The sequence below is a fragment of the Pseudopodoces humilis genome, chromosome 16 (genome assembly GCF_049639895.1).
Source record: "Pseudopodoces humilis isolate 2021_Gansu_Grassland_sample_001 chromosome 16, ASM4963989v1, whole genome shotgun sequence".
In the NCBI taxonomy this organism is placed as follows: Eukaryota; Metazoa; Chordata; class Aves; order Passeriformes; family Paridae; genus Pseudopodoces; species Pseudopodoces humilis.
In genome coordinates, this window is record NC_142215.1 from 18263228 (window position 1) to 18285121 (window position 21894).

The 21894-nt window shown below is 56.8% G+C and overlaps 3 protein-coding genes across 5 annotated transcripts; all 3 read right to left on the reverse strand.

The window, feature by feature from the left end:
- Positions 1-8: 8 nt before the first annotated feature.
- COMMD4 (COMM domain containing 4) lies at positions 9-1890 on the reverse strand. Its single transcript, XM_014251077.2, has 8 exons — positions 1655-1890; positions 1510-1581; positions 1369-1434; positions 1101-1140; positions 863-982; positions 563-643; positions 296-472; positions 9-199 (listed from the first exon to the last, which is right to left on the reverse strand). The coding sequence occupies exons 1-8, from the start codon at positions 1655-1657 to the stop codon at positions 159-161; spliced, it is 600 nt and encodes a 199-aa protein (XP_014106552.1). The 5' UTR covers positions 1658-1890; the 3' UTR covers positions 9-158.
- Positions 1891-2852: 962 nt separating this feature from the next.
- LOC102110257 (uncharacterized) lies at positions 2853-8933 on the reverse strand. Of its 2 annotated transcripts, none has more exons than XM_088063191.1 (12): positions 7126-8933; positions 6628-6686; positions 5894-6014; positions 5356-5451; positions 5172-5230; positions 4808-4944; positions 4603-4727; positions 4424-4482; positions 3965-4119; positions 3500-3606; positions 3268-3381; positions 2853-3076 (listed from the first exon to the last, which is right to left on the reverse strand). In XM_088063191.1, the coding sequence occupies exons 1-12, from the start codon at positions 8674-8676 to the stop codon at positions 3032-3034; spliced, it is 2628 nt and encodes an 875-aa protein (XP_087919317.1). In that variant the 5' UTR covers positions 8677-8933; the 3' UTR covers positions 2853-3031. The 2 variants fall into 2 exon arrangements, with proteins under 2 accessions (XP_087919317.1, XP_087919316.1); XM_088063190.1 differs by having other exon boundaries at positions 5356-5459; positions 5860-6014; positions 7126-8923.
- Positions 8934-10489: 1556 nt separating this feature from the next.
- PRMT2IP (PRMT2 interacting protein) lies at positions 10490-20703 on the reverse strand. 2 transcript variants are annotated; one of them, XM_088063189.1, is made up of 4 exons: positions 20563-20703; positions 11913-14990; positions 11499-11536; positions 10490-11297 (listed from the first exon to the last, which is right to left on the reverse strand). In XM_088063189.1, exons 2-3 carry the CDS (start codon positions 14941-14943, stop codon positions 11499-11501), a joined length of 3069 nt encoding a protein of 1022 aa, XP_087919315.1. In that variant the 5' UTR covers positions 14944-14990; positions 20563-20703; the 3' UTR covers positions 10490-11297. The 2 variants fall into 2 exon arrangements, with proteins under 2 accessions (XP_087919315.1, XP_014106456.2); XM_014250981.2 differs by lacking the exon at positions 11499-11536 and having other exon boundaries at positions 10490-11301.
- Between the last annotated feature and the right edge of the window lie 1191 nt (positions 20704-21894).

The window sequence follows — 21894 nt, forward strand, 5'->3', positions numbered from 1 at the left end:
GACACGGCTCAGCTTTGTCACCGGGACTTTATTGGAGCTGCCCCGAGGACCTCCGGAAACCCGGAGGAAAGGGAAACGTCCTCCACCCCAGCCAGGAGCACCAATCTGGATCCCCAGCTCAGTGTCGCAGCCTCCCGCCGCGGCACTTTCCTGGCTCCTCAGAAAAGGGTGTTCATCAGGGTCTGCGCCTGCTTCAGCTCTGCAGAGAGAGGACGGAGATATGGAGGAGCTGCCGGTAGTGCAGCCTCTCTCCCTCTGCAGAATCCCCCCACTGCCACCCCTCCTGGCGCCTCACCTGCCAGCAGCACCCAGAATTTGTTGGCCGAAAGCGTCACAGGGACAGCCGTGGTCTTGTCGCACTCCGTGTCCCGCACGTTGAAGGTCAGGTGCACCACGGGCTCATTGACCTCCTGCAGCTCGCTGGAGCTGAGGGTGTAATCCACCCGCCAGCGCACTGAGCCCAGCTGGCTCACTAGGGCGGGCAGTGGGATGGTGTCGGTACCCCGGCTCACTGCAGCACACCGACCCCCACAGCCCTACTGGGACCCGACACCGCACTCACATCGCAGGCTGCACGCCCTGAGCCTGTCCTGGAGGGGGCTCTGCTTCTCCTCGTAGGAACGGCACAAGCCGCTGGCGTGTTCTGCTCGTCAGGGGACACAAGAGAAGAACCCTTCTGCTCACAGCAGACCTGCAGCTGCCAAACCCCACCAAAGCACCTGAGGAGCCCCCAGGGACCGAAGGCTCAGAAGGGAGGTGATGGAGGACAGCACAGCAGCCAGCCTGCCTTCATCTGGGTGAGAACTATCAGCAACATCCCACCACGTCTGGCTCATGGTGCCAGCCCGAGACTTTCCCCTACCTTTGGGCAGTCCCAGCTGCTGCAGCTCACTTGACAGAGACTCACTGTCTACATTGTGCTTGGCTGCACTGGAGAGGATGAAGCCGAGGACAGCGATGGTCGCCTTCACATCCCCCGACTCTGCAGATGGGAGGGAGGGTGAGCTCTGTCACCTTGGGAAGGCATCCGCAGATGCATTGCTGCCCATCCCTGGAGCATGGCTCCATCGGGGCATCCTGGCAAGGACAGCAGCACTCACCTAACTTTGCATCCGAGGTCAGCTTCAGGATCTTGTCATACTGTGGGAGAGTAGAGCGTCACAGTAAGCAGCTAACACACGCACTACCAGTGCCAACACTAACAATTCCCACATAAATATTAGTACTAATAACGCTTATTATACATATTATTACTACTAGTAGAGGCCGGTACCGTTCTTAACGCTGAGGCTTCCATGAAGAACACGAGATTAATTAACATTGTATTGCTGAAACACTTGGCCTCCACTGCACTACCCCCACACTTACCTCGATGGCCTCCCCCAGCAGGTCCCGCAGCACTTGGGCGCAGATCAGCTTCAGCTTCACCGAGGACTGTGGAGGAGAAGGAGGGTGAGCAGGGGGCCCGCGGGGGCGGGCAGGGGGACGCGGGGAGCTCGGGCACTTAACTATTTTGGCCAGGGTGCTGATCTCGGCCAGCACCCAGTCGGGGCAGTCCAAGTCCCCGCAGAAGCGGAAGCGCTGCGGGGGAAAAGGCAGTCAGAGCCCGCAGCGGGCTCCGCACCCGCTCCCCGCCGCCAGCCCCCATCCCCACCATGTCGCCGCCGCTCCCTGCTCCGTGCTGCTATCGCAGAGTCCGCCTTTGCGACCCGGAACCACTCCTGGGCGGGCTGCCGGCTACTCCCCTGCCCCGGGTGCCGCCGGGGAGCTCCGGTAAGGGCTCTGCGGCGGCGCTTTAGCCGGGAGCGGGGCCCGGAGAAGGGACGGGGGTCTCGGGAGCGGGACCAGGGCGACCGCGGGCCCTTCCAGCGCCCCTGGCTCCGCCCGACTGAGCCCTCACGGCTTCCGCCAATCCCGGCCCGCCTTTCTCCTCCCTGGCCAATCACAGCCGCCCTTTCAATCCGGGCGCGGCCCGGCCCCTCAGCCCGGCAAGGGGCGGTGGAGGCGCCGCCTCAGCCCCGCACTCGCTCTCCCAGCCCCGCGGCCACAGGGCCGGAGCGGGAATGTGGAGCTCAGAGCTGCGGCTGAAGCTTAACAGACCTCAGCCCGAACTAGAGATCCTGTTCTGCTGCATAAGCAGCTGCACCTGGCCGCAGGGGGAAGGGGCACAGCGGGCAGGGAAATAAAGTTCTGTGAGAGCGGAGGTGAGGTGAGTAGAGCTGGGATCCCATTGAAGGGTTTATAAAGACTGTGGGGAAACGACACTGATGTGGGGTAAAATTCTGATTGTGGAGCTGAAATAAAACTTATTATTTCAGGCTTACCTGAAATAGAGACAGCGGTGCTGAAGGTGAAATAAAACTTGTGGTCAGGGAGAGGCAAAATACCGATGGTGGCACTGAGGCTGGGATAGGGCCTGCAGAGCCAGAGGGAAACAGCACCCAGCTTAATCTGAAATAAACACCCTGGGGCGCTCAGAGTGCACAGCAGGAGCTGCTGGCAGGGCTGGGGCTCGGGTAAAGCCTGGGGGAAGCAGGCTCGGGGCTGGAACAAACACGCCAGGACCTGAAATAAAATCCAGTGTGCTGGAAGGAGAAGCACCTTCTCCAGGAGAAGTGGAGCTGGAAAAGTGACTGTGGGGCTGGCATGCAGATTCTTGCTTTTATAACTCACCAACAGTGGGGTTGTTAGCCCAGAGCTAGAGAGGACCAAGCCCAGCATGCTGGCACCAGTTAGAGCAGAAGCACCTGGCTGTGGGGGTACTGGGAGCCCAGGGAGGAAGGCTGGTTGCCCACAAAGGGAAGAGGGTTCAACAGCACCTCCACAGAAGACACACATCCTTCACAACTGGGTTTCACGGTCTACAAATGTTTATTTCAGATACAAAATTATTCCTTTACACACCTAGGTGTGCATTCTGCTCAGGGAGCACCTGGCAGCTGCTGCCAGGTGATCAGGGAGAGCTTCTCAGCATCTCCTTCCCACCTACAGCCCCTCTCCAAGCTCCCCCCAACAGCTGCTTCTTCTATCCTCAGGCAGAGGTGCTTTGCCACTCCATGTGACCATCCTCAGGGTCCTGCAGGGAAGAGGGAAGAAGTCACTCTAGACACCTCCAGTGAAGGCAGTTGTGAGGGTCCCTTCCCTCCAGCTCTGCACAGGTTTCTCCAAGCCCAGAGATGATCACCAGCTAACAGAAGAACATGGGACCTGCAGAAACACCAGCTCCCAGGCACAGAAAATAATCCAAGGGCAGCAAAGGCCACTCACCTCTGTCCAGAACCCCTGGTTATCCATTTCTAACGTCTGGATCCCCACTTCAGGGTCTCTTCTGTCCCAAAGGGCTCTTCCATCCTGCCAGCCCAGCCTCTTGGTTCCCAGGCACTAGGGAGGAGAGCACAGGGACTGCAGCCCCAGCTGGCCCCCCAGAGTCCCCCTCAGCCCAGCCCACACAAGGGCCCAGGGCTGCTCATCCAGCTCAGCAGACAGAAGTGGCCCTTACCACGAGCACGACGGGTGCAATGATGATGCAGAGGCCACCTATGACCATGAGGGCCACTCCATAGGCTGGGAAGCCCGGCTCAGGCGAGGGACGTTCCAAGGTGTCATCTGGAGCAAAGCACAGCATTTAGAGCCTGGAGCAGCCAGCTTTGCCCCACAGGGTGCCAGCCACCCACTCTGCTCCAGTACAAAGATACGAGATACAAAAACACCTGTTCCACACCCTTCATGCCTTTTCCTCCCATCCTACTTCAGCAGATCTCCAACCCCAATCCCCCAGGCTATGCAAAGGGAAAGGGCACAACTGTTACTGAAGTTTTTCTTCCTGGTCACCTCAGCAGCCAAGACATGTGAGCCTGTCTTCACACAAGGGATCAGGATCTGGTCAGCCATGGATCTCCTCTGCTCACAGTGGAGACATGGGGCTTGTGGAGCTCACATACCCACATCCCAGAGGGGAGCTTACCTCCCACAGAGAGGGAGAATGGATCCACATGGATGTCTGAGTCAGCCAAAGCCTGGTTTGGCCCAACTGAGAGCACAAGTGTTGCCAAAACTTCCATGCTGCTTGGAGCAGGGTGTTGGAATATCATGTTCCCGTGGCAGATCAAGGAGCCAGGCCTGCAGACAGGGTTGGGAAGAGCTCCAGCAGCTGCCAGTCCCATCATGACCCCACAGCAGGACACGGTGGGCACACCCAGCCTCCTCCCAGAGGGTTTTGATCATCAGGAAGAGCTCTCTGCACTCAGGGAGCCATGGGAGGGAGGTCCAGCAAGTCACCACTGATACAATGGGTTAATGCTTGACCTCAGCTTCCTCTGCAAATCCTTGAGTAGCCAAAAACATGCACCTGTCAGCCATGGCCTGTTGGCTGATGTCTGAAGGGAGACCTCCCTGCCCCAGCAGAACCCCTGCTCCCACTCACAGGAATTCTTTTATGATCACTTTCAGGAGGGTTGGGTAATCCTTCAGGGCTCTCATCACCTGGAAGAAAGGTTGTGCTCAGCTCCCCGCCAGCTTTTGGGGGTGTTTGGACACCCCAAAGCAGCCCTTCTTCCTCTCATGGCTCTTCTCACCCCCTCTTCCCACCAGCCCCATTCCTACCGCATCACCAAGGTCCCTGGAGAGGTTGTGGTGCTCTTCAGAGAGTGGATCCTGAAGCTTCTGGCTGAATTGTCTGTTGGTGACGAGTAAGGAGAGAGGGTACACATTCAGACCAAGCTTGGACCCTGAAGGAACAAGAAACAAGAGCTGGGTGTGCAGATCTGGCAGCAACCCTGCCCACACCACTCACAGGCTCCATCCTTACCCTCCACCGAGAGGGAGGTCAGGTCCATGGAGAGGCCTGAGAGTGCAGTCAGGGCTTCCAGAACCTCTGTAGTGTCAGCATGGACAACTGTGTCTAGGTAGAGGTCTCCAGTGATCTCCGTGTTCCCACTGAGGTTTCTGAGGGGAGAGAAGAGCCCTGAGCAAGGCAGGAGGGTTGGGACCCAGCTCCAGCACCTTTACTGGTGGTTTTCTCCTGAGAGGCCACAGAAGGTGCTCAATTACACTTTGCTCCTAGCTTTTCCCATCCTTTTCAGCCTTGCAGCACAGCTAAACAGCTGCAGAGGGCACAGGAGACAGTGAAGGTAGGGAAATGATGTTGGCAGAGGAGCAGCTGCATCCCATACCTGAGCTGGGAGATGGTGAAGTTCCTCACATGGTAGAGGGCACTGACAGATGAAATTATCTGGGCAGGGAAAAGACAACAGGTCACACCTTCCCCTGTTTAGCTCAGGTTATTCCACCACCCAGGCAGCCTGTGCCCATTCTCCCAGCATCACCCTTTGGAAGGGCCCCCAAGGCTTGGCATACCTCACTGACCAGCCTCTCCAGAGGACCCATCCTGCTCATCCCCAGCTGGGAGCCAGTGAGGGAGATGGACAGCTTCTCCGGGTCCAGGTTCTCCAGGCTGAAGCCTAAGGGAGGAGTTTGGAAGAGTTATGCTCATACTGGCTCTTCCATCTTCCTTGGGAGATCTTGTTCAGCCTTGAGCTCATCCATAGCCACACACCAAAAGCAGAGAGCAGCAGGGCAGCTGAGTGAGGAGGAATTCCTTTGAATGTGGGAAGGGGTCAGGATGTACCATTTCCCAGGGAGTCGAGCAGAAGCACTGGCCCACACAGGTCCAGCTGCTGCAGATGTGCCCTCCACCACCCTTAACATCCTTACAGTGGTTTTCCACAGGCCAGGAGAAGCGATGTTAAGTGAAGGAAAAGCCTGGAATCCAAACTGCACTGGTTTGGGCTTTGAGAGAGGCACAAGGAGGGCACTTGGTGGCAGCAGCAGCCCTACTGTGGGAAGATCTTCAGGACTTACCACCAGACTGGACAGACTGGGGCTCCAGCTGCCAGCTGAAGATGCTCCTTCCCTTGCTTGCCTCTGTGACTACTGTCCGGATGAGGTGGGAGCTGGTGGGAGCAGGAACATCCCCCCGGAACAAAACCTCCCCTCGCACCACCACAGAGCCATTCCTGGGTGGGAGAGAGAGGAGACAGTGGGAAGAACAACCTGCTGCTTTTTATTTTTTTCCCCAGGTACATTTATCCAGAAATTCAGACAGGGATCCCTTTGGGATGATGACACCAGAGGGGAGCATAGCCTCTCACATTGACCTGTCTGGAGCATTTTCCTGGGGAAACCCTTCCCTCCAAGCCAAACCTGCAGCAGCTTGGGAAAAAAAACCCAACAGAGACCACTGCTTCTTCCAGCAGAATCCATCTCTATTACATACACTCCAGTATTGATATGTTTCTAACGATGGGAAAGGTTAAAGAAAGTCTTGGGAATGCATAAGGGGAAAGACAAAACAGCCACACCACCAAACATTAATTAGAGCAGAATTTCTGCCCTTATCAGCCACCTACTCAAACATCAACCTCCCAACGTTGTGGGAGGCAAAGGAAAAACTTTCACTCGAGGTGTTTATGGCTGTGGTAATTCCTCTGGAATGCACTTTTCCCAAGAGAACAGAGTCTTCAAAGTTAAGTGTAAAAAGTAGCTCTTCTACTCTCCCTAAGGCCAGGGTGGCTACCACAGGCTGCAGCTTCTACAAAACCCACCCATCCACATCAGCTGCACACTCACATGAACTCAAGGACATTTGCCTGCAGGAAGCTCTCATAGCTGGACAGCATCTGGCTTAGCTGGAAGGAAGAAGCAGCTGGTAATTAATTGAGAAGGCTTCCCAAGCTCCCCCACGTGAAGGGGATACACAGGTGAGCAGGTGGGCAATAGAGGGAAGTCAGCTCAGCCTGCCCAGGGGAGGGCACGCTGGCCCCCAGGGAGTGCCAGCCCTCTAGGGATGCCTGGGAATGAGCTGGGATACCCAGAGCAGCCACCGGCATTCCTGGGAGAGAATAACACCGTGTGCCATGGCCCTGCTGGCTGCCAGAGGTGAGGGGAGCCCAGTCCCACATCAAACCAAGCTCCAGTGGAGCAGTGCCAGGGGTTTACCCACCTCCACCACGCTCAGGTGGGCAATCAACCATCCAAGGGCCAGTGCAGCACACAGGCTTCTCACCCCAGCAGGGCCTGGCACCACCCCAAAGTGCCAAATCTGTCCCAACCACCTCCAGCACCCACCATTAGTCTCACATCTCCCTCCAGCTGCCGGTAGCTCTCCGAGTTCCTGCTGCCCAGAGCCAGGGTGTAAGTGATTCCCAGCAGTCGGAATTGCAAGGGCAGCACGTGCACAGGCTGTGTGGGAAAGGGGAGGCTGGAGGGGTGGGATGCAGGGGGCTTTGTCCCTGTGGAGCCAGGTACACCCTTTGTCATCAGCTCAGCTGGGCTGAAGGCCTCTCTGGTGGCTGCAGGGAGATGTTCCATGGCTGTGGAGGAGTGCTGGGAAGCGCTGAAGCCACTGGACATGACGTGGGCATTGAGGGTCACTTCTGTAGGCACAGGCAGGGTCTGGGAGCTGAGCAGGGAGCAGGCTGCATGCCCAGCTCCAGAAGTCAGCAGGCAGGATGGAGATGTCACACTGCTGGCAGTGACAGCATGGTGCCCAGGCTCAGAGCCACGCTCCAGAGCTGGGTTTGTGGAGCAGGGGACAGAGCCTGGGCTGGCAGGGGTGGGCCCCAGAGCTCCTGCTGGAGTGGGAACAGGTGCCACTGATGCTGTTCTGGGCTTGCTGTGCCTGAATGCTTCCATCACAAACGTCTGTCCAAGCTCTGGGATGGCACCAGTGGCTGTGGAGCTCATCCCTGTCACGGTGGGACCTGCAGGGCTGGGAGCCCTGGTCTGAACTGGGGAGGCTGCAGTGGACAGTGCAGGGGGAGAAGGCCACTCACTCTGTGTCCCCAAGGTGACAGCAGGAGCCCCAGATGCTGCTGTGGGAAGGGAGGAAGCCAGCATGTCCTGACTGTGGGCACCAGGAGCTGCTGCAGTGGTAGGAAGTGATGCCAGGACTGCAACCAGGAGCCCAGACCCATTTCCTGGGACCTGGGCCAACGCAGCATCCACCAAGGGAGCAGCTTTCCCAGGCAGGGCAGTGCCAGCAGTGCCCCAGAGCCCCTCAGGGTGCAGCTCAGCCGAGCTGGGTGTCCCTTGTGCTGGCAGAGCAGAGGCCGCTGCCTGCTCTGCCGTGCTGGGGCTCCAGGAGCGAGCATCCATAGGGGTCCACGTGGGGACTTCAGGGGGAGCCTGAGACCCTGCAGCTGCCCCACGGAGTGGCACCGTGCCCAGCCTGAGCTCTTCCCCGTCCCCAGATCCAGGCTGCCACTGCTGGCGGGTCTGAGACATCCGTGTGGCCGCAGTCTGTGTCCCCAGGCTCCGTCCCCCAGCACCTGTCCCAGGGGTCACAGCTCCTCGGAGCCCTGGGGAGCAGCCCGAGGTGAGGAGGTCCCCACGTGCTGTCACCAGACCATCGCCCAGCCCTGGCTGGGAGGCTGACGGGCCCAGGGGAGCCCAGGTGACAGCAGCCAGAGCGCCCAGGCCGGAGGGGACAGCAGCAGCACACACACACACGGCCAGCAGCAGGAAGGCCCCACACCACAGCCTGTGGGCAGGGACAGCCCCACAGGCAGTGGGACACAGCGCTGTGCCCACAGCCCCTTCTCTCTGGGCACGGAGCAGCGCTCCTGGCTGCAGGGCAGCAGCCTCCGGGGGGCTTGGTGGTCCAACCCCTCGGCTCATCTTGGGAGAGGCCACGGTGAGAGCCCAGCTGTGGAGAGGGACAGCAGGAGATTCAGGGTGGGTCTCTGCAGCTCCCACATCCCAGTGCCTGCCCCATTCCCAAGCTTCCCACCCCCAGAATGCCTTATTAAAACATCTTCTTTCTCAGCAGTCTCATAGCCCAGGAAAGCCTGTGCCAAGCCTCAGCACCTCCTGGGAAGCTCCCAGTGCAGTACACAGTTGTAAACAGCCCCAGGCTCAGACATTACCTCAAGTCCCTGCCCCAAACACCCACCCTGTCCCCAGAAACCTCCCCAGGGAGGGCCAGGCCCAGCAGTACCCCTCACCTAGCAGCACCCCTGGAGAACACCAAAGGCTAGCCAAGCCCTGGCTTTTATCTGGTTTTTCAGGTGGGGTGGATGTGGCTCCATTCCAGCTGCTCCCAATTAACACAAACTCATCTGCACTCCCCCAGGTGCAGCTGAAGGGGGCTCAGCTTCCCTCTGCTCCTCACTGAGCCCTTGGCAGCTGAAGGTGGGGGTGGGCCTGCCCCTCCAGGCAGGATGATCCCCAAACCTGCTGATGCTCCCCAAAACACCCTGTTTGTGAGGTTGTGGAAGTGTTCACTTGCTGGGCTCCACTATTTGGGGCTGAAAAGTGTGGATTGCAGCACTTGGCCTTTGGGATCAGGCAGATTCTGTGCCTGACAGAGGCTCCCAAGGCAGAGGGACCCCCACTGGGTCAGCCCAGGCTGCACCCCTGAGCACCCCACACTCTCCTGCCCAGTTTCTGATGCTCAGACATCCACCAGCAGCCTCTTCCCAGGCTGTCACGCAGGGGCTTTGTGGAGGCTGGGATGTGCTCCTGTGATGGCATCTGGGACACTGGATCCAGCCTCCAGTGCTGGCACAGAGGGGCTGCACACAGCACTTGTGGCTTGTTGCAGGGAGGAGTGGGCAAGTGCACGGGTGTGGGATCTGGGGAGCCTCCAGCCCAAGGAAGGTCCTGCTGTGCCCACACTGGGAAGCAGAGAGAGAAGCAGGGCATGTCTGGAAACAAGCCAAACTCTTTTAAACCAGGTGAGGCAACTCTTCATATTCTTACAAAAAAATTAAATAAAGGGAAGGAACTTTCTTCCCCAGAACCTTATATATGTTATAAAAACAACATTATTAACAAACATCGCTTCCCAAATCCCTGTGCACAGTGAGTGGCAAGGGGGAGTGAGAACAGCAACATCCCCCTTACCCATCCCATCCACAACCACCCCATCCCCACAGAAAACCAGGAAGGCACCCACAGAAATCCCCCAGTAGCAAACACACCTTTTGGCTACACTAAGTACAGTTTGGGTAGAGTCTTTCCCCCCCTCCTCTGTTTTCTTAGTTTAAAATAAATATTCCCTGTAGTGAAATACAAAATTTGAACAAGCCTTATTTTGTTCCTCCATGCCCTGCAGCAGCTTGGAGAACACCTGAGTGATGAGTTTTCAAGGCCTCTGCTGTGTACGCTGCTGCAGCCCCCCAGGGTGAGGGGAGTCCTGGGATGCCCACATCCCTCCTGGGATCCCTTTGGGCTGAAAAGATCCCTCCTTCCAAGGTCTGGCAGCATCACTCCCTTCTCTGCACCTTTAATCTCCACCAAGGAGGTCCCTGAACGTGCATCTCCCACATTCTCCTTTGGGACAGGATCTGGGATATAAAGTGATTTTTTTTAAAGTGAGGTTTTCTTTTCTTTAAGAGTCTTTAAATCTTTCTTGCAGCCTTTTAGTTTAAATAAAAAGACACGTATAAATTACTGTATTTAAAGAAGAAACAACCCAAAACACATGACCTGAAGGCAGCAGTTCCTTATAAAGGTAAATCCAGAACATTTGTAAAATGTCTTCATTTTTAACAAAAAAAATCTAAGTCCTGGGACTATGGAAGTCACGATTCCCTTGCCCTTGCTGTTGGTGCCAGGTCTTTGTGGCACTTAAAGTGAAAATTCCAGAGGAAGGGGATGTTTATTGGGATAATAACTTGGGATTATTTTGGGTTTATTGGGATAAATATTTGGGATAATACCCTAAACAAATTGGGATGTAAAGCAGGAGGGGGGATTCAGAGGAGAGTGGTGGGATGTCATCACTGCAGTCCCTTTTTCCAAGGCTGGGGATGGTGTTGTGGCCATTTCCGTGCTCCTCTTGCTCCAGCTGCACTGGAACTCCAGCCATTCCCTCCCAGATCACCAGGGCAATCGTGGATGGAGGCAGGAGATGCACTAAAAGATGATCCATTCAAAGAAAAGCAGCTCCAGCTGCTGTGAGGGGCTCAAGCCCATGTCCATGGGCCTGGATAACCCACCAGCGTCCCTGTGTGTGTCCCTGGAGCACCACTGAGCTGTTCTCCACCCTGAGCAGCATCCCCAGAGGGTCCCTGGCAAAGTATCAAAATCCTGGAGGATCCTGATGCTGGTGGGAGCTGAGCACCTGTCTGCAGGGCTGCTGGTGGTCTCAGCATCCACAGCTCTGGGGACTCGGGAGCTTCCCATTCCCATCATCATTTGGCTGTTGCCCTGGACACATTCCTCAGTGTCTCCTTTTCCTTGATCTGTCCGTGGCTGTGGCTTTGCGATCAGCTTTCAGTGCCCCCACGCCAGGGCTACCTGGGAGAGGAAGGAGTGGTTAGGGGAGGCACACCTCCACATCCCCAATATTCCCCGCTCCAGCCCGGCCCAGGGAGTGGAGCCTCCCCAGGGAGCTGAAGCTGCTCATCATCACATGAAATCCACACACATACACCTCCACAAAATGACAAAACAAATCCCATAAATTCCTATAAACCCACGTGGAAAAGGGCTACCTACTTGGAAGGCTGCTGGCCAGTCTCTGAGCTTGAACCTGGAAGAAATAAAGTTGTTGGTAATGGCCTTGAGCAACAACAAAAGGTTATCTGGACACAGCAGTGAAGTCACCAGCTGGATGGGACAGCCATGGGTGGCAGGTCTGACACTGCACCCTTGGATGGGCAGAGGTGGCCTGGAACTGACTGAAACCTCCTTGATACCCCCAGGATGAGTTTTCTCCCTTCCAGCTCAAACTTTCCCCCTCCACAACCCACAGAGGAAAAGCTGGGCAGAACCATCAGCAGGACAGGGATGCTGAGGAACCTTTGGATGCTCCCCAAGAACAGCAGCACCTGGAGGGCTCCAATGTGGCTGGAACATCCCTGGGAGAGCCCCAGAGACCCATCCCCAGGCGATGCCGGGCTACCTACCGAGCTGCTGCTGGATGGAGTTGTACCAGTGGAGGTTGAGCAGGTCAGGGTAGATTTCGGGAAGCTGCTTGAGCGCCAGGAGCTTCAGCATGCGGGAGGTGCAGCTCTTCAGCTCCAGGTCCCTCAGGTGCTTCTCCTCTGAGAGGGTGGTGGGACGCAGCTCCACCTTGTGCTTCTGCAGCACTTGGTCCACAAAGTTCCCAGGCAGCTTTGGGAAGAGCTTCTCCTTCACCACGTGGATGGGGATGAAGATGGCTCCCGCCCGGACAACGTGGGGGAAAGGGCAAGCGAACATAAAGGTCTTCAGCTGGGACAGCAGGTTGGTGAGGAGCACGGCCACGTCCTGGAAAGCCAGCCAGATCTCCTTGCCATTGCTGGGCTTCTGAGGATTGGGAGTCTTGGAGCCATTTTTGGGCAGGGATTCGGGCATCTCTCCCAGCTCTTCTGCCGGCTCAGCCATCTCCAGCCACTGCCGCAGCAGCTCTGGGGAGGAGCGGGACACCGAGCCCGAAATCGTGTCACAGAGTGAGGTGTGCAGGGTGGTGAAGTACTGTCCTGAGGGGGTCTGTGCGGGGACACCACCAACCTGCCTGGCCACCGAGACCTTCTCCTCCCCCGGGGCAGCAGGGGCTTTGGGAAGCAGGCCCTGGGGAAGGTTTGGGCCAAGGATGATGCTGAGCTGGGGGCCAGGCAGTGACAACGGAGCGATGCTGGATGGAGAGGAGGCTGGGTGAGCCGGTGTGGGGGTGCTGCTGGGGGGGCTGGGCTGGGGGGCGTGGGGGCTGCTATCCTGCCGGGGGGGCTCAGTGCTGGGCGGGAGGGAGGCCAGGAGCTTGTATTTTTGGAACATGAAGGTGGCTGAGCTCTGGAAGCTGCTCCTGTCCCCGGAGTCCGCCTCAGGCAGCCGGGACTGTGCACCCTCTCCCAACTCCACCTTGCCCCCTGCAGCCTCTTTCTCCTCCTTATCCTCTCGGTCCAGTGTCCCCTCCTCACACCCTGTGGGTCTCTGGGTGTCCCCAGTTTCTGCCAGTCTCTTCTTGAAGCTAAGGTCCAGCACCATGTCCTCAGGTGGCGGCTCCTCAGTGCCCACCCCGTCAGGGCTGCCCTCCTGAGACTCCAGCTCTTGGGGCACAGGCTTTGGCTTTTTAGGGATGCTCCTGTAACAGCTGTCCCCTTGGCTCTGCACTGCACCATTGCCCGACCTCAGGCTGGACACCACCGAGACGTCTCTGAGGGCAACAGGCTCCTGGCTGCCACCCGTGTTTTGGGGTGAAGAGTCCTCCCACAGATGCTTCCTGCAGAACAGGATGGGGTCTGAGCCCTTGGCCATCTCCAGGTACTCCTGGAAAGGTGCCAGGCTGAAGACGTTGTGGATCACAGGCATAGGTGGGGAGGATGACAACGCCTTGGTGTCCCTCAGGTCTTCCAGCCCCTTGGTGGGGGTCACAGACGGAGAAGGGCGGATGAGCTCCTCGGCTGGATCCTTGACCTTGTAGGCATTTCCTTCCCCTGGTCCCCCACGGGAGGTGTCCTGAGGGGCTGGGCTGCTGTTCCTCCTCCATGGGTACAGGGGCTCCTCCTCCTCTTGCCTGGGTTTTTCCCAGCTCCCTCCTCTCTTGGGAGAAGTCTCAGGGAGCCCACCAGAGCCCCCAGAAAGTGTCTCTGAGGCGCAGACAGGCTGGAAAGCATTGCTGTGCCTCGGTGCTGCTGGCCACTGCAGACTGTCTGCCCCATGCTGCTCACACCCCGGCTCCCTGCTGGGAAAGGAGGCGTGGAACACGGATGTATCTCCCGGGCTGATGGCAAACCCTGGGTACCTGGTATTCCTGGGCAGCTCAGCATCCCTGGGCAGCTCGGCATCCCTGGGCAGCTCGGCATCCCTGGGCAGCTCGGCATCCCTCAGCACTGCCCCCAGCCTGGCACCCACTGTCCTTGGCACGTAGGGCTCCAGGGGGCTGGGAAAGTAACTCCTGGGGGCTTGGGTCTTGAGGTAGGTGCCAGGAAAGGGCTCCCTGCTTCCCACATAGCCAAAGCCAGGCAGGGCACTGGGCTCCCCCACTGTGGGAGCTGGAGAGTGGTAGAGGGGACCAGCTCTGTGGGGTGACAGTGGGTAGGGGGGGGGTGGGTAGCACATTGCTGACCGCTCCCAGGTCACTGGGCTGGCATCAGGTGGCTGGAGCTTGGGCCAGGGGTCCAGACTGAGGCTGGGGACCTCCAGCACCTTCATCTGGCTCTGGGCAGAGGAACAACTTGCTTCCAGGAACGGGGTGCTGGGGGGTGGCCTGTATTTATCAAAGGTGACACAGTAGTGGGGTAAGGCAACGGGGGAGCCCAGCTGCTCCTTGGAAGGCAGGGCCAGGCTGGAGGGCAGCGGCGGGAGGCTGTGCTCAGAGCAGGGACCCCTCCTGTGGGGCTCGCTGGGGTGTAGAGGGTGGGTGGTGGGGGGCAGGGTCCACTTTGCCTCCCCTGGTCGCTGCTGCAGACTCTCTGCTTGTGTTCCCAGCAGCAGAGCCATCCTGGGAGCTAGGAAGGAGGCAGGGGTTCTGTACACCGGCTTGGGGACTGCTAGAGGGGCTGCCTTCTTCACCGCCACCAGCTTCTTCACCGGCAAGGGGCACCTAGGGCTGTCCAGCTTCTTCCTGGCCATCAGCTGCTCCTGGCTCAGGCTGTCTTTGCTCTTCTGGGCGTCCGGGGATTGCAGCCTGGTGCCCGGGCTGTCTGCTGGGTACAGCAGGAAGCCCAGTGGTGGCCCCTCGGCCGGCACGGGCTGGCTCAGGGCACCGGAGCCGTAGTGCAGGTAGGCGGGCGCGGGGCTCCAGCCAGCCGGGGGCTGCTCGGGACCCTCAGGGCTCTGCAGCGGGCAGGCAAAGTAGGAGCCCTTGTAGCTGAAATGGTTTTCAGAGCCAGAGTGGGGCACGGGGCTGGATGTGCCTGGGATTTTGCTGGGCAGGAAGCTGGCGGTGGGCTCCAGACGAGGTAGCTTGTTCAAAACCACGGGCTCTGCAGACTGCGAGAACCGTTTTGAGGCCATTTATATGATGGTGCCGGTGTCCCCACGCGAGAGGTGCGCTGGCCTTCCTGGATAAGAGAGATAATAAGCCATGAGCAAAGTGAAGTCCCCACAGCCAGCAGCCTGTGGTGGCACAAGATGATAGAAGGTTACAACCCACCCCACAAGGTGAGGGTTGTCTTGGTTTGAAAAGACATATGTCTGCTAAGGAAGGCAGAAACCTCCCTTGAAAAAGAAAACATAAAATGTAAACCACTGCCTCCTCCGAATTATTATAATCTCAAAATCAAGGTTCTCTCAGACAAAGATATGGGAATAGGAATACCAGTTCTTTATTAAGGAAATTAAAATTAAAACGCAGTAGTACAAAAAAAAAAAAAAACAACTCGCTGACAGAGTCAGAATACAACCTGACACTCTGTCGGTCAGGATGCTAGGTGCAGACCCATTAAATGTTGGCTGCAGTCCTCCTGGAGTGACAGATGGTTCTGTTGAAGAAACGATCCTGTAGAAGGGTGTAGTTTGCCTCTGAAGGTCCAGTGGTGGGGTACATGGCTCCAGTCTCTGGGAATCCAGTGGAGAAAGGCTGCCTGCGGTGTGCGGAGTCTCCGATTATATCCAGGGAGAAATGTTTGGCTCCTCCCCCCAGTGGAGCATCTCCCAGTGGGATGATGGAATTTTATCAGTCATGCAGTGAGACTCAATGGCCCATTAACAGAAGATTTTCCCCCAGAGGGAGGATGGGTCTTAGAATAGATAAAGAACACTGCCCCACCTGGTTTTAACAGCTGGTAATAGAATAGACACTTCTGGTTACATCTTGCATTGCAACCCAAGACAGGGTACTCAGGTTCTTTTTAATTGATCCCCTGGGGCTGATTAGAATGGAACAATGCTGAATGACTGGTGTTTATGAATATATATAAAAACATGGGGTTTATTTTAGAACAATTTGGTTGCAGTGGAGTCGTTTTTGTTATTACCTGCTGTAATAGAACAACACAAAAGCATAAAAATAACACTTCAAGAAATGCCTAAGGAAAAGAAAGGGAAGGGTAAGAGTAGAAAGATCCCACCACCCTTCCAACAACACCGGGAGGTTACAATTCTACTGCCATGATCTATCTGGGGTGAGGGAAGCGCAGGAAACACCAAGTTCCATGGGTTAATATAATGCTCAGGCTCGGTGGGAAAGCCCAGGTACCTGCCCTGGGGCAGGGAGTTTTACCCTGGGTGATGTCATGTCGTGGATACACCTCAGAGTTTTTGTTTTCCTGTGACACCTTTTAAGACCTGGGTACAGCTGGTGCATGACTCAATTATGGCCCATCCGAGGGGATGAATAACTTCGATAAAAGTTAGAGATAAGTCCCAGTAAGGGGAGTTTTCACAGCTGAGCCACTCTGTGTAGGGACATTGTCAGGACCAAAAAGCACCATCCCACTTGGCAGGATTTATCTCTTATCAGCCTCTTCCCTTATCTTGTCCAACAGGCAACTGCAGGCTCTGATGGGTGTGCACCCATCCGCACCTGGGCAGTTCCAGCACATGCTCCATTGTTTGTGGCATTAACCATTAACATTCCAGCCTTTTACACCACTCAAACATTCTGCCAGTTCTCTTCTGCTGCTGCTCACTCCAAATCTTCTCCCATGGTGGTGATTTTCAATATAATGGGACAGAAGGTCATGTGACTTTTCTTTTTTTATTAGTTATTCTATTAGTTTTGCTGTTAATATCTCTGAAAAATGTAGCTTTATCATCATAAATTTCAAGCCTCCTGAGGCAGTGCGTGGAAGGTTAGTACCTATCTTTTTTGTTCCAAATATGCATAAATCCTTGCACTAACTCCCAGGCTAAGTTTGGTTGAGACATAGTTACACTTCCATAAGATAAAAAGGTTTTCCCACTTTTTTTTTTTCCCCAAGTAAAAAGACAAAATAAATATAACAAAAATTAAATTAACAATGTATAAAAGTTGTTTGACTAATAGTTGGTCTCCAAATGAGTTACTTTTGATGAAAACACAAATAAGTATAAATAGCTGATAATCTTAGCACAAATTTTTAGTGTATCAGGCAGGCCTCGGATCAAGATGGGGAATCTCTGCACATCTGAGTCCATTTCCACAGGGGAATGTCACTGCAGATCCAATAACTGTGTGTGCATTAATCAGAGACACACAGTCTTTTGTACACTTTCTACAGCCAGTCGTGAGGGCCGGAATTGTGCAGGGACCTCCCCTTTCCACAGGATCCGATCCCTCCCTGCCAGTGGGGGGAGTCCTGGTGGTGCATTTCTCCATCTGTCCCCTTGGAAAAGCCCTGGAAAGCTCTGGCTGCCTTTGTTCCTAAGCTCAAACAGTGTCTGTTGCAGGCAGCAGGGAGCAAAGCTGAGTCAGCTCAGGTGAGGAGCTACCAGACATAGACACAGATTGCCCAAAATTCCCATCCCCGGCTTCACCTGGTAAAGTAAGGTGAGGTTTTTACCCCAAGGCAGCAGCTCAGCCTCTCCCTTAGGAGATTTGGGGCTGCTGTGGGGTGGGCGCTGGCCCGCAGTGACAGGTGGCGAGTGCCAGCAGGTGGAGCTGGCAGCCTGTCCCAGGCTGTCCCAGCACTGCCCTGCATCCCTGAGAACCCCAAATGTTCTCCGAGCACTGCCTGGCATCACCCAGCATCTTCTGAGCATCCCACTGAGATACCTGACCATCCCCTGAGCCCCAAGAGCACCACTGGACCATCAACCAGGATCCCCCAGCATCACCTGAGCATCCTGTACGTCACCCAAGCAGCCTCAGGACAAACCTGAGCATCACTCAGCATCCTCCCAGCATGGCCAAACATCACACCCTGTCACCCAGCACAGTCCAGCAACCCCAAGCCCTGGGATGGACTCCCTACAGTATGATCTCTGCCATTTTTGGGTTTTTTTTTTTTCCTTTTGTGGCAGCGTTAGCAGAGAAGCCAAGGAGGAAATGGAGGAAGAGCACGCGGAGATAAGAAAAAAGCCACATCAACAGCAGGGGAAAGAGAGCAGATATGGGGGGAGACTTGTGGGGGAGATAAGGGAGCGAGCCAGTGGTGGTGCTGCAGCTTTGATGGGAGGGGACCAGAGCTCCCCAGCTCAGCCCAAAACACAACTGAGGCTGCACCCCTCACTGAGCCTTCCTGGTGACTTTCTTCTGCGAGCTTCAGCAATTCATCGCTTCCCAAGAAGGATACTGCTTCCCTGGATTCCTCTGAAAACTCCCACGGGAGCCTCGGTGCTTCCCTCCCTGCTTGCACCCTTGGAAGCAGCTCCCCCACATAATTTCCATCCCCAGGATAAGACCTTGGGGTCATTTCCAAGACATGCAGTACAAATTACATTTGCCAGCACTTAGATCCAGGCAAAACAGCTTCCTTCGAGTTGAAGAAAGCTTGAAGAAAACCCCAGACTGGGTTATTTTCCATCCAAAAGGGATCTCTTGGGAGGGTGGTGTTTGAATCCATCTCCCTGGGAGATGCTGTGTGGGAGGGTGATGCAGGCATGGGATCCCTTCCCAGCTGTGACAGTGTTATGGGTGGACAAGCTAGGCCAGAAATCCAGGATCCTGTGAGTCCTGACGTTTCCTCATTGCTTCTTTCCCTTTCCCCAAAGCCTCGGGGATCTGCAACTCCCCACCGTGGGGATATTGTGACACTGGCACTGCTATTACCACGGGATCGGGTGACACCACCGAGCACGATGCAATCGCCCTGTTTCACCTAGCTCCGAGTTCAATTCTGGCTGGAGGGTTGCAGAGCAGGACGAGTGATCCCACTGCAGCGGCCGGAGCCAGGCACAGGGATCGTCTGACAGGGTTGAGCTCATTAACCAGATGAGGGAGAGGGGCTCCCGCTCTCCATGAAATCCACAGGGACTTTGCCCAACCGGTGCCATTCCCAAACCTGTGCCACGCCAGGAAAACTGCTCTGCTTCTGCTGTCACCATCACCTTTTTCCCTCTGGAACTATCCCTCTTGCAGCCAGCGGGGGAGGAGAGGGACACGTGGGAATGAGCGCGGGTGGGGGGGGATGCTTGGAAGAACCCCAACACATGCAGCCAGTAACTCCGAAACCCTACAGCTGGGTAAAGCAGCGGGTGGAATAAACACAACCCGTTATTCCTACTTTTTAAATATTCTCTTCATCGCCCCCCCCACCCCCCCCACCCCACCCCCTCCTTCCTTCTCAGGGTTTTTTTCCCACAAGGGGCCGTTTGGCCGGGAGGGAGTAAAAGTAAAACCAAGCGCAGAGGGAACACGTGCCACCACCAGCGAAACCTGCCTGATAAGCTCCCGGGGAAGACTTTCGCGTTTTGGGTGTCCAAAAGACACGGGAGAGCTCCCGCTCCTCCTCGGCCGGCCAAGGCCGCTGGGAACACCTCAGACATCTCTTTTGGCTCCGAACAATGCGCCCGTGTGGGTTACCAGCGGGGCACGCAAGCTCCCCCGAATTTCCTCCCCGGGATGCGATGCCCGGAGCGGGAGTCTCTCACCGCAGTCTCCCGCCTCCTCCATCGCCACGTGATGCCAAAAACAGCCGCCAACTCCCGGCCAACCCGCAGGAATCGAGAAATAAAATCTCCTAAACCCGCTGTCAACCAGCAACCCCAGCCCTGCCGAAGTGCTGCGGCACGGGAGGGGTTCCGGAGGTCTCCCCGAAACCAAAGGACTCCACCAGGTAAGGAGGCGGATTCCCGGCCGGCTGCAATCCTGGTTTCACAATCCCGGGGACTTTGGGATCCTGCCGAGGAGATCACCATTCCCATGTCCGGCGGCTTCGGATGAGCTCACCGGCATCGCTCCCCCAAACTTCGGTCATTTGGGGGAACAAACAAGAGGCCTCAGCGGTCCCAGCTCCTTTATTCCACATCTTGTCCCTTTTTCACAAAGTTTGCAGCTCCCGAGTTTCTCCCAGGAGGAGCCTTCCCGTGGACCAAGCCAGCTGCTTTTTAAGCCAGTATCCCCAAATAATGCATGCACCAAGCCATGGCTTGTCTGAGATTAAAACTGAACCCCCCAGGAATATTCACTTTTATTTAAAAAACCCAAAAACTTCACGGAGCATTAAGCAGTCCCCAGAAGAGCTCAGTGACTGCGTCCCCTTCCACTTGGGGGATTAAAACCCCTCCAAAACGCATCGATCCCATTCCGACCCACCGATGTCACTCGCATCCAAGGTTGGCCATGGGCACGGCTCAGACCCCCTCGGTGCTCGCAGGCCCTTGCCAGGACACGAAGTATGGATGTGGCAGGGGTGGGTGGCCGTCCTTCCGTCCCCTCCGCACACCCACGGCCACCGCTTTCGTGTGGGCAACACTCCGGCGACCCCCAAAATAAACCTCTCGCAGGAGCTTGAGCTCACGCTGCGGATCAGCCGCATGATCCAAAGTGTCCATAAATGGGTAAAATCCCGGGATCTGGAGCCTGCAACCCGTTTTTCCTTGCACGGCCCAAGGAGAAGCAGCCGATCCCGAGGAAGGCGTGCAGGGATCTCCCCCTGCTCGAGGGTTTCACCCGCCGAGGGAGCCCCACGGCTGGCTGGGGGTCCCCCCGCCTCATCCCTCCGCTCCACCGCGGCTCCCGCGGGACGCGCATCCTTCCGGCCCCGCACTCACCTGCGGCTGCGGCGCGGTGCCTCCCCCGGCGCATCGCTACGGGCTCGGCTGCGGGGCTCGGCGCCGACGGGGGGAACTGGGGCCCGGTGGCCCTCCTCGGCCGGCAGCCCGCGATGTGCGGAGGAAGTGGGAGGAGAAGGAGCAGGAGGTGGAGAAGGAGGAGGAGGGCTGGGTGTGTGTGGGGGCCGGCCGGAGGAGGGGAGGGGACGGGACAGGACAGGAGAGGACAGCCCAGCCACACGTGCGCTGAGCTGGTCGGGGCTCTGCCCCTGCGCTCGGAACGGGGACTCTCGGGACGGGGACATCCCCCGCCTGACGGGGGACACCCGCAGCCGAGGAGCCGCTGTACGAGGGGTCCCTGTTGCAGCGAGCCCCCCGTTATAGAGGAGGGGCCACATGGGGAGCCCGGGGTGGGGTGGGGGAGGGCGTTATTAAGGGCAGCCCTCATTGTACTGTGCCTCATTAAGAGGACCCCCATTGTATGGAGCCCCCAGTGAACGGGCCACCATTTCAGGCAGTCCCCATTAGCAACTACCTTAGGAAGAAGCGACATTAGGGTGACTCTCCTTACAAGCAGATCCCATTAGGGAGGGACCTCATGATGACCCCCGGGGCAGGTGTTGACGGCGAAGTCACAGCTCACGGAACGGGATGTGGCTGAGGAACGCCGAGAGCTCGGTAACAGCTACGGGCAGCCCAATCCAGTTTAGGGGTCCCCCACGGCCGCCTGAGTAACAAATTGCTCAAAAACACGGACACGGCTCACCCCGACAACGAAGACCCTCATATGTAACATTTTCTGATGAGCAATGCGGCGGTTAATAAAGGCGTGTATCATCTTGAGCCACGAGTGCACCTTAGGCGGAGTCCCCCGCCCTGTATCCGGGCGGATAACAACGTCTGCTTCTTGGAACTACGGCGGTGTTAAGGAGTTTTATTTCCTAATTTCGGTGGCACAGGCAGTCCCCATGTAGAGGATCCCCCATTGCAGCCCATGGGGATTCCCTGTGAAACAGGAGCTCCCCCCTTAAAGAGCACAGAGAAGCCTTCCCCAGGCTGAGCCCATCGGCATGTGGCCGGAGGTCGGGCTCTGGGCGGACACAAATCCCTGTGTCCACAAAAAATCGCTTTTCCATCTCGCCTGCAGAGCCAGGCATCCGCTGGCAGCCTGGGGTGGACTAGGGATGGTTTCTGAGCCCTTCGGAGTCAGTCCCCACCCCAAAGCACAGCCCTTCCTCCTGGATTTAACCCCCGCCAGCCCCAAGCATTAACACAGAGCATTTAGCTAAGGAGTCGGTCTGGAAACATTCATGCAAACATTCCCGGACGAAT